This window comes from Gadus chalcogrammus, chromosome 20, assembly GCF_026213295.1.
Source record: "Gadus chalcogrammus isolate NIFS_2021 chromosome 20, NIFS_Gcha_1.0, whole genome shotgun sequence".
NCBI classification, from domain to species: Eukaryota; Metazoa; Chordata; class Actinopteri; order Gadiformes; family Gadidae; genus Gadus; species Gadus chalcogrammus.
In genome coordinates, this window is record NC_079431.1 from 16,838,012 (window position 1) to 16,850,070 (window position 12,059).

Consider the following 12,059-nt stretch of genomic DNA (forward strand, 5'->3'; position numbering starts at 1 on the left):
TATTATGTGTGTCTTCATGCTTGCGCACTTTTGATCATAGTGTCTCCAACACCACCTTATTATCCCCTTTCGGTGTTGTTCTCCACCAACAGAGTCAGCTTTCTGGCCCGTTTGGTGGGAAAGTTAAAGAAATATGAACAAAGACTGCTACGAAATGTTGAGAATGTTGAAATGCACAGAGGTATGTTTACCTGGTCGAGAAGATGGCTTGACGGTGGACTTGTTCTGGTGTGGTTAGGACTCCAAGCCCAAAGGTTCTTGGTTATATTCCCAATGTCCACACAGCCTACTCTTAGCCTTGAGCGAGTTGCACTTACCCCTTCCTGATAACCTGAATCTGAAAATAAAAAACATCATGCACTTTATGCTACCTTTTACTATTTTATGCTGTATTTCGCCCTATTGAACCAATACTGCAATGACAACAAAGTATGATTTTCACTATTTTCACTATTCAAAGAATCGCGTGAATTTTAGATACATGTCATCAGGGGGCAGGTAGGGTTTGAGGAATCTTGCTCAAGGACGCCTACAGGTAGACTGGGGACATGGGGGTGGAAGTTGAACCAAATCAAATGTAGTGTCATCTCACCTAATGGGATAGGGGGTTGGCAGAGAGGATGAGCTGGTGCTGGTGGTGGAGGGTGAGAGTTATGTATGTGTGTGTGTGTGTGTGTGTGTGTGTGTGTGTGTGTGTGTGTGTGTGTGTGTGTGTGTGTGTGTGTGTGTGTGTGTGTGTGTGTGTGTGTGTGTGTGTGTCTGCGTGCCAGGGGTTTTGTGTGGGCGTACCTGTGTGAGCTCATTACCTCACTGGTTTTGTTTGTTGCTGACTGGCATGACGGGCGTCACGTCACACTACATTTAGTCATACCGTTGACCTTTGTAAGGCATGAGATGGAATCCACCCCTTGTGAATCATTGTTTGTATTGGATCCCAGTAGATATGACTGAACTGGAGTACCGTGTCAATTAAGAGATATTACTCAATGTTACAGCCAACCCAAGCTCCAAAACAAAACACACGGATGTTGGAACGCACGCATGTTTCAACCAATCCAGATAGTGTTACATATACACATACATATGTGTATATACACATATATATGTATACATTCACATATACACCAATATACTCCAGTCTATATATATATATTTTATACTATTATTTTGAACTAACCATATTCAATCAAAAACCTTTCTATATTATACCTGTAGAGGTTGATTAACATAACTTCAAACTTGCTCGGCGCTGCAACAAGGGCAATGAAGGACATCCCCTGTCACCTTGGGGATGAAATAAGCACCCGGGCCACCTTATCTCTCTGTCCAGTCTCTGCTCTCTGGAGCCGTGCTCTCCCTTAACCTCAAGGGGAGAGAGGCCAAGACCGCTACTCCCCCCCCCCCCCCCTTATCCATCCATCCATCGGCTGGACACAGAGCCTCAGTGGAGGGCCCTGCAGATCCCCCCCTGAATGCGGTCGGCCAGCCGCGGGAGCCGATGTTCAGGAAAGCCATTACGCCACGCCGTGCCGAGGCGGTGATTTAGAACGTTGACAGGGGGGGGGCCGCCGGGCCCCGCAGAGGTGGTGGCCAACACTGCCGCAGGGACCTGAGTCTCTGCGGCTTGGCCCCGAGACGCGTGTTAGGAATAGTAATGGAGACGGAGTGGGGGAACGGGTGTGTGTTGTTTGGAGTGCTGCTGGTGCCTTATCTAATATACTATATGCAGTGTACACTGTTAGGAGGTAGGTGTGTGTACGTGTGTGTGCGACTGTTGTTTTTTGGTTTGTTTGTGAATTAAATTGTATACTGTATATGAGGTTGGAAAAAGTAAATATGGAACACAGTCGTATAGGTGTGCGTGTGTGTGTGTGTGTGTGTGTGTGTGTGTGTGTGTGTGTGTGTGTGTGTGTGTGTGTGTGTGTGTGTGTGTGTGTGTGTGTGTGTGTGTGTGTGTGTGCGTGTGGGATTATATGTTTATACGTGCAGGTTTATGAGTGCAGTTGTGCTGTGGGCATGTGTAGGAGGAATAGTGTGATGCACATTGCTAGATATAAATACACAAATACATGTGTATGTGCAAGGTCAACTCCCTCTTTGTTCCTGTGTGTGTGTGGATGGAAAGAGTGTTGACTTAACTGTCAACCACTAACACACATTTCAGGGATGTTCAAACAATAACACTCAGGATACTTCATCCGCTTATCTCCGGGCTGCAGTTGTGTTCTGGCGTTATCCCCTCAAAACTAGACCAAAAGTCATTCCTTTGTGATGGCTGAAAACCCACACCTAAGCAGAGGCAATATCCCTTGCATCGGTTTCACTTGTCTTACCGATGGGCCTTTTGTGATTGGATCTGTGATCAGATCTGTGTCTTCACCTGACTGCAAACTCTCTTGCCAAACATGTGAATCAGATCTCTGGTTCGAGCTATTTATTTCAGACACTTCTCGGTAAAATGCCGTTTTAACTTTTTATTTTTAGCTTAAAGTGTTCTGTATTGTCTGCTTAAAGTGTAAGGCCTGCATCCGTGATTCAGGAGAGAATAGCGGATGTGACCGGTAAATTTGTTTTACATTCCTCAACAAACATTACTGAAAATTACTGAATATCGGAATTTCATGGAGCATAATGTATTTTAGAATACAAAACCAACTTTCTTTGGTGCAGAAGCAAAAGTTACCTAATTGTAATGTTCTGGTTTAATAATCTTTATTGGAATGGTAATACACAATGTTGACCGAAGACATGCAAGCATTCCGGGGATTGACAAAGTCTGGTCAAATCTTGTCCTTTGCACATTGTATCGCAGTTTTGCACAGAAGGCGCTGTTTAAAAAAAGTTTGATATGATTTTCTCGCTCACTGACACCCCCCTCTCTCTCTCTCTCTCACCCAGCACTAGAGGCCCAGGCTGCGCCCTTCATCTTCAACGAGCTGTGTGTGATGAAGGAGGACGCGGGGCCCTGCAAGGCCATGAAGGACCACTTCTTCTTCGACATCGACGTGGGCCGCTGCCGCCTATTTGAGTACGGCGGCTGCGGCGGGAACGACAACAACTTCCAGACCATAGAAGCCTGCGAGCAGACCTGCCTGGTGTCTGGTAGGTTCCTTCTGTCTGTTATGTTATTCTGTCATTTAGTTTGTTTGTCTGTCAGGTGAGGTCAGGTCAGCTCATGTCTTGTCTGCCTGTTGTTCGTTTGGTCCTTCCTGTCATGTCCTGTCTTACTCGTCCGACTATCTGTCTGCTCACCTGCCCCCATGCCTTTCTCTCTGCCCATCTGTATTTCCTTCTGTCTATGTCTGTATGTCTCTCATTCTGTCCGTATGCCTACCTGCCTGCCTGTCTGTCTTTCTGTCTGTCCGTCTATCTTTTTGTCCTCCTGCATATCTGTCTTCCCCTTTGTCTGTCTGCCTGTCTGTCTGTCCATCTGTCCTTCTTACTACAGATAAGAACAGCGTTGACACCCTGAAATATTGTCTCTCTATAAAGAGTCAAAGCGACCTTTGAGTGACGGTTGTGCTGTCCTAAATCCAACCTTCTCAGCTCGACCGCTGGCCATGATAAAAGCCATTATCAGAACCATTAGAACCGCAAGTGCATCCTCTCCTCCTCGCTCATCATGGGCTATATTTAACAATTCCATATTTCGCAAACAATTAACATTCTGTTCACAGTGGCTGACCATGCGTAGCACCACATTTTCCCTGAGTCACTTAAACTTAACGACGGCTGCAAAGTACCCCGCTCCGTGTTGTTCACTGTGAGCTGCTGCTTAACACAGTATCTATCCATCCTATGAATATTCATGAGAAGACATAAAACGTATCTGCACTTTGGCTCTATAGCATAGTGGACACACACACACACATACATCCCCCCCCCCCCCCCCCACACACACACACATCCCCCCTCACAAACACACACACACACACACACACACACACACACACACACACACACACACACACACACACACACACACACACACACACACACACACACACACACACACACGCACACACTCACATACATACACACACAAACACACACACATTGAGTATTCAGAATAAATCCCTTGTGAGTATTTCATTGTTCTGTCTGCCTGGCAGAAAACAAAATCAATGACCTAGTTTTGTTTTCCAGTGACTAAACAAAACAATCATTGATACATTTTTAATGCCATTACTCTCAAAATGTCAGAGGTATAAACATCTCTTTATCTCCATGTCTATAAGTCCATCCGCCAATACTTAACTGTGTGTTGTGAAGAGCCCGAACCTATACCGGCTGCAGTAAATGAACCCAGTTGTCAATGAAGGCATGAGAACAGAGAGAATATACTCCTCTACCTTCGCTGCATAATGGATAAAAATTCAGAGCCAGGTCCGACTGATGTGCTGATAACTAGGTGATCACAGCCTCCGTTATATAACCGCGCCACGCCCAGTTCAGCAGTTATTTTGTTTGCACCAGAAAATCGTTAGGAGAGAAAAGTAGGAAGGAGAGGAAAGCATTGCGCCGGGGAGGCCCAAGAGAATTTTTAGAATAAACTATTTACTGAACAATGGAGAGAAGTTGTTTGTCTTTTTCACTTAAACTCAGCATAACAACGCCCCCCCCCCCGATAGCATTAAGTGTCTGATGAATGTGGAATGATTTCCTGAGCTTTACAAAAACAAAAACATCAACTATGCACAGGGTAAATATACGCTGCATTATTAGCATCTCTCGTTCTCTTGTTGCGGATAGTATCAGGGCAACTTAACCCCCTTCTATCCATAATCAGCATCTCTCTTTACAAAGTATCCTGTCACACACAAGGTCTAAGTCCAGGGTAAAAGCAGGATGAGTGCGTTGGCACTCCAACCCAACGGCTTATACCTGACGAGATGAATACATGTGTGGTGGTGTAAGCACCGCCGTGACTCAAGATGCACAAATCGAATAAAAAAAATACTGAAACATACTCCCCCCCGCCCACACCCCCAACCTAAGCTGACATCTAATAAATCTGCCGTTGTCGACAGCGCTGTGCGTGGCACAAACGTGGATCAGGCACCAACTGATGATTCTTTCTGATCTGATCATTCTTTCTTGAGTTGATGTCAAGGTTACAAGTCATGTCGAAGCTGTGTTAGACAGGGCTTTACATGTTGCGTGTACACACACCTTTGTGTGTGACTTATTTGAACTACTTTCATTCCCCTCCTGTCCTTTAGATTGTAAAAGATTATGGCTGTGCATGAGCCGTGACATAATAACATGTAATAAGAACATAGTATTATGCCCAATGTTTGGACTGTATTGATGAGAGAAATGTCATTATAGATCCTAGTTCATATGTCATATAGTTGTAGCAAGTTCCATAGCATTTGTTTGCATAGCAGATGGAATAAAACGACAGTCCACAGCCAAAAATAAAACATCAGTAGGCCAGCAACGTTCACTCTTTATGTCAATGTGATCTTGAACACACCCCAAACAGGCCTTGATCTTAACTCACAAGTTAATTTATACAGCACCCTTCAAACCGATGGCCAAACATAGTGCTGAACCTAGCCAAGAATCCCAGTTTAAACACATTTAAAGAACAATCAATAAAGTCAATGATGGGCAATGATCCCCAAAATGAACTATATTCCAGTCACATGCTCTTGGTGTTGATGACTTGGTATGTTTTGCTGTTTAACGTAGCTTTTTTAAAGGTCCCATGGCATGCTACTTTATGGATGCTTTAATATAGATATTAGTAGGCCCCAAACACAGTTTTTGAAGACGTTCCCGAAATTCAGCCATGGTGCAGATTTACAGCCACTACGAGCCAGTCGCACATTGAGCTTACCCCAAATGCGCCGTTTCGGTGTCTGTAGCTTTAATGCAAATGAGGAGGAGAGAGGCGGGTCAAGGAGGAGGATGGGGGTGTGGCCCTGAGCAGCTTGCAGCCACGGTGCCAAGCGCTCTGTTTACAGTGGTGCATGGCGAGGCGCAAACAGCCTTTAGCCATGTTCTATTAATATTCTAGAACACACAGGAGTCCTGGAGCACTATATCTAAATAATATCATATTATACAAAGATATCTATGTCATGTAATACATATTATCATGGCCAAGCTGTGTGCGCCTCCAGACGATATTATGAATCACAAACGACTTCGTCGGGTTCTCCAACGTCTCTGGTTCTTCCTCTTTCACATCAATTTGAAGTAGACTGAACCGCTCGCTGCCTGCTGCCCGCTGCCCGCTGCCCGCGGTGGTGCTTCGCGCCGGTGGTGCCTCGCGGAGGTGGTGCCTCGCGGCAACCAGCGGTAGGCAGCATGTCGCAGTTCATACTTCAGGGAGTCAAAGCCAAAGTTCCTTTCCCCCAATTCCTTCTCAACCATGGCTGAGATAACCCCAACTACAGTCTCGTTGTGGAAATACAAGAGACGTCAAAGAACCGACGTGTTATGCGCCATAACATCAACAGCAAACACTGTGTGTAATCACACACACACACACACACATGTGGCGCTCGCACGGTCGTGTCTCATTGGTGGGCCAAATTCTCTGGGCGGGCCAGGCAGAGAAAGGGGAGGAGTTTAGATCCTTTAATACGACATATGGGACCACATTCAAAATCGCGCTTGAGCCTCCATTTTCTCAAAGGCAAGCAGAACACCTATTGCTCGTTTTACACAGAATGCAAGTTTTAGCCACTGGGGGACCATAGGCAGGCTAGGGGAACTCATATTTATGTTAGAAAACCTCATAAAGTGAGATTTTCATGCCATGGGACCTTTCAACAATTAGAAAGCTGATAACCTCAGTGAGAAAGATGTACTTAGCACCACAGCGCATCGACGCAAAACAACTGAAATATAACATAATAACAGTTGTCAGAAGCACCATTTGTTTTTTGTAGTTTTAAACACGCATTTCATCTCCTAGAAATTGTACTGAAACGTCCTTCACCAACAAATTTCCACTAAAACCCCTGACAATGAGTCATTGGTCTCTTCAGTTCACAAGGGAAGCTCGGCTTCTAGTCTACTTCATTGTTTTTATAAAGCTCCTGGCCACCCCTGCTTTGTGTTGACGGAGGGCGAACAGGATCACACAGAAACAGACCAAACTTTTGATTTGCTGTTTGGATGGCGATCTGAGATTGCTCAGAAGAGCACTTTTTCCCAGAAAACAACCATCACAGAAACCAGATCCGACTGTATGAATAAAATCTTTTGAATACGGCAAATATGAAATACATTTATATATTCAAGGATTTTTTTGGTATCTCTCTTTGTGCTCTTTGCATTTCTGTGAAAAGGCAAAAAAAGTAATAGAAAAATCACTTCATGCTGTGAGGTTGAAAAGATGTTTGAAGATGCTCCCTGAGCCGTTTATTTGGATAATCACCACCTCATCACACTGGCACGACACGTGCCCGGGATAAAACGTCCAAACGCTTTACCCCCCTGTGTCCCCCTGTGGCTCAACCCAAGCTTTGCATTGGGGCGGCCATGATGATTATGGCGAAAGTAATGAAAGCCATCTCTATTAATAGCCAACTGCCATGGCAGAAATTAAGATCTGCAGACAGCAGAGAAATGGAGTGAGTGAAATCTAATGAGGCAAAAAATAGATCACTCATTTTCACTGAAATAAAAAAATAGGCTTGTGGAATTAAATAAAGGATGTCAGATAGAAGAAAAAGAAAATCTATCAAATACAAAACGAAAACACATATTAGATTAGATATGATTGGTTGATTGGTTTTGAACTCAAAGCCATCCCTGGATGTTAATGCAGGTATAAAGCATGAAGCATTCCAGATATATGACAAATATTTGGGTTACGATTTGGATGGCTGTAGGTATCAATTTGAAAAAGTGACATTTCATAGATGGGGTGATTCAACAGCACACTATTTTATTCATTATTATTTAATCTGTTTTAGAAGTTTGTATCTGACTTTGCAGCACTCCGACCACTTCTGACTTTAAACTCCACCAGTTCAGCTCCCTCACTTGCATTCAGGTTTGTGGTAGCAGCCTAGCGTTGGTCCATCAAGCTTCCCATTCCGCCCTTTGATTCTCGTCAATACCAATCCAGCCAATCACAGCTAAAGTGCCACCCTCTTTGGGATGGCCCAAATTGATGGGCTCTTCCTCTACGCTCGTTTTGTATAACAAAAGTGTCACAAGACAGAATGGAAATTGGGGCTAATGTCAAAGTGACCTTATTATTTTTGTGGCTTCATAGTGGTTGAAGTTGACTTTGCCAACTTCTTTTCCCGTAACTACTCAAAGGAAACCCTAACTCTCAAGGGTGAAAACAAACACTGATAACGACTCAAACAGAAAGGATGCTTTCCCTCAAAATCAGCCACAGCCCGAGTCTTAAGCGCCAAAGTTTTTTTGCTGAGATATTGAAGTCTATGTTGGAGAGAAGCCAACACGACCCCAGGACAGGCGGCGGGACACATTATTTAGAGGCGCTGGTTATAAACCACGCTAGCTGATTAATTCCAATCCCCAGTACTGCACCTCGATAACGTCCTGAAGAATTTGGCCATTTGTGAATTATTCAGCATGTAATTACAGAGTGTAGAAAGCTCACCATATGCTTTAGCCCCAAACTTTTGAGCCAAAGTCACCCCCTTTCAGTTTAACGTAATAACACATAAGCATGATGGGCTTTTAATTGAGCTCATTTCTCAGTTTGATTATCTGAAGCCTGGTCAGACGGCTTGTGTTTCTGATGAAAGGTTAAACACACTCACTAGAAAACTGCTGCCAAGATCATTCTGCCTTCAAGGGCATCTGATCAGGAAAGCATTAATTTAAAAAAGAACGATTACAACCCTATGATGCGTTACATATAGATACATTTTATCGTAGTTTTCTATTTTTGGGATACAGGGATACAAATAAAAGTAATTAGTACGCTACACGTGAACGTCCTAAGATAGCGCAATTTGATTGGTTTGCTATCTTGGGCTATTGGGCAATATCCCATGATTGAGATCACAAACTCGGACAGTCGTCTCGTCACGCAAATCAAAACAAATAAACCGCTAATAAAACAACAACAAATCCAGGCAAAAAAAGTGATCTTGTTTATTTTTGGATTGTTCACGTGTAGTATACTAGAACAATTATATACAATAATTGTGAATTATGACAGGATCTCATCAAGTATTTCTTGATTTGTGAGGATTCATAATTATAACAGTATACAGGCCTATACAGGCATGTTATAACTAAAATGTATTATTATTGGTAAATGGTACATTAACAGCATTTACATTGAGCCTTTTTGAGTGGCCACTCAAAATACTTAACAATTATTGCTTCATCTTTCTATTCATTCACACATTCATATATCAACGGTGTATGAAGCAGGGATGGTTAGGTTTCTTGCTCATGGACACATCAAAACTTGTCTAGGGTGAGCCGGAGATCAAACCAGCAACCTTCCAGTAACAGACAACCCACTCGTCCTCCTTAGCCAGCTGCTATCTTATGGAACCCCATTAAAATGTAACCCCATAGTTTCTAAGTACTTCTCAGCCTCATTTGAGCTATTTGAGCTTTATTTTTTCTTGTTCAATTGGCATCCATCTTGGTTTTGTACTAGCGAGCTGGGTGGTGGAACTGAACATTGTCTCACATTTGCAGTGGAACATGATTTCTATATACTTCAAAGCTTCAATTGAGCTATTAGAGCTTAATGCTCATGATGTGTGTGTATGTGTGTGTGTGTATGACTCACCAAGTGTGTGTTTGTGTCTGTGAGTGTGTGTGTGTGTTTGTGTTTGTGTGAGTGTGCGTGAGCAAGAGTGCATGTTTCTGTTTGTGTGTCTGCATGAATGTGTCTCTGTCCGTTTCAGTGTGTTTGATAAAACGTGTAGATGAGAATTAATCGATGGTGAGTCATCCAGTGCAGACCAGATAGATGATCACCAAACACATTCATCACCAAACAGATTTATCTATCTTTTGGCTGACCAGAATCAGCCAAAAGTTTTGAGCCAAGGGACTCCACCGTGTCCATAGTAACGTTACACTGTTTGTAATCAACAGCCGTTGATTACAAACAGCTGTTATTATTGTTAATTATTAATGTTGATTAATTTATCAAAAACATTTTTAAAATTACATTTAACTTTACATTTAGGGCATTTAGCAGAAGCTTTTATCCAAAGCGACTTACAATAAGTACATTTGTCATAAGAAGTGCATCAATATATCGCTGTCGGTACAGAAAGGATGTTCATAGAACCAAGTGCAAGTACCACAATCGCTAGGCTAATCAATTCCCTGTGTTACAGCCATGATAGCAGCTACTGCAGTTGCTACACAGTTAAGTACTATAATACAATACAATGCAATACAATACAATACAATACAGTGTACAATGGTGGCCAGAAGGGGGGGTTGGCTATGCAGTGTCGAGGTGGACTCTGAACAGGTGAGTCTTGAGTCTTTTTCGGAAGATAGTGAGCGACTCTGCGGTCTTGAGAGCGGCAGGGAGCTCGTTCCACCACTGAGGTCCCAAAACCGAGAAAAGTTGTGGCTTTGCTGAACGGCCTTTGCTAGCTCTTAGCGATGGCGGTTCCAGACGTCCAGCTGAGGTAGTTGAGCGGAGGGATCGAGCTGGGGTGTGTGGCTTTAGCAATACTTGGAGGTAGGCAGGGGCATTTCCATCAACTGCCTTGTATGCCAGTACCATCGTCTTAAATTTGATGCGAGCTACTACAGGGAGCCAGTAAGAAGAGGGGGGTCACATGGGAGAACTTCAGTAGGTTGAACACAAGGCGCGCTGCCGCATTCTGGATGCGCTGCAAAGGTTTAATCGCAGAGTCAGGAAGTCCAGCCAGGAGTGAGTTGCAGTCGTCGAGGCGGGAGATGACGAGTGATTGGACTAGAAGCTGAGCTGCTTCCCTTGTGAGGAAGGGCCGGATTCTGCGGATGTTGTAAAGTGCAAATCTGCAGGATCGGGCGACTGCAGTGATGTTTGCAGTGCAGGATAACTGATAGTCCAATACCACACAGAGGTTTCTTGCAGTTGGAGAGGGAGATACAGTGATGTTCTCGACGGTGACCAGTAAGTCCATGTGTGGGCAATCTTTCCCTGGGATTAGGAGGAGCTCGGTTTTGTTGAGCTCAAGCCTCAGGTGATGGGCAGTTGTCCAGGTGCTGACGTCCGCCAGACATTCCGATATGCGTGTTGCAATCAGGGTTTTATCAGATGAGGGGAAAGAGAGAAATAGCGTGAGTGTCGTCAGCATAGCAGTGATAGGAAAAGCTGTGTGATGCAATTACCGAGCCCAGAGACCTGGTATAGAGTTAGAACAGAAGAGGCCCCAGTACAGAGCCTTGAGGGACACCAGTTTCAAGCGTGCAAGGTTTGGACAAGGAGCCATTCCATGTCACTTGATAGGTGCGGTTCGTCAGGTAGGATGTGAACCAGGAAAGAGCAGATTCAGCGATGCCAAGTTCGGCAAGAAGGATCTGGTGGTTCACCGTGTCAAATGCTGCGGACAGGTCGAGGAGAATGAGAACCGATGAGAGGGACGAGGCTCTTGCAGCACGGAGGGACTCAGTCACCGCGAGGAGAGCCATCTCGGTGGAGTGTGCCTTCTTGAAACCTGACTGGTGAGGGTCAAGGAGGTTGTTAGATGAGAGATAGTTGGTTAGCAACGGCACCTTCCAGTGTTTTAGACAGGAATGAAAGAAGAGATACCGGTCCGTAGTTCTGGATGTCGGTGGTATTAAGAGTTGTTTTTTTGAGGAGAGGCTTTATTCTGGCAGTCTTGAAAGACGCTGGAACGATGCCTGAAGTGAGGGTGGAGTTGATAATTGAGGTGAGAAATGGTGGGATCTCGCTTGAGACATCCTGGAGGAGAGAGGAGGGGATAGCGTCAAGGGGGCAGGTGGTGGCATGGTTAGATGTTATTATTCTGTTTACCTCGTCAGAGGTGAGAGGGCTAAATTGGGTAAAAGAAAGAAGGAAAGATAGTGAGATAGATCATTAGGACAGTCTGATCTCTTCCATTTCCTCTCAGCTGCTCGCA

The 12,059-nt window shown here is 44.3% G+C and overlaps 1 protein-coding gene across 3 annotated transcripts in view; it reads left to right on the forward strand.

Annotated features, from left to right (window-relative positions):
• Positions 1-12,059, forward strand: part of tfpia (tissue factor pathway inhibitor a) — a 48,339-nt gene that overhangs the window by 17,382 nt on the left and 18,898 nt on the right. For all 3 annotated transcript variants that reach the window (XM_056579617.1, XM_056579616.1, XM_056579618.1), the window contains exon 2: positions 2,899-3,102. In XM_056579617.1, coding sequence (XP_056435592.1) covers positions 2,899-3,102 — 204 coding nt within the window. The remainder of the gene's footprint in view (positions 1-2,898; positions 3,103-12,059) is intronic.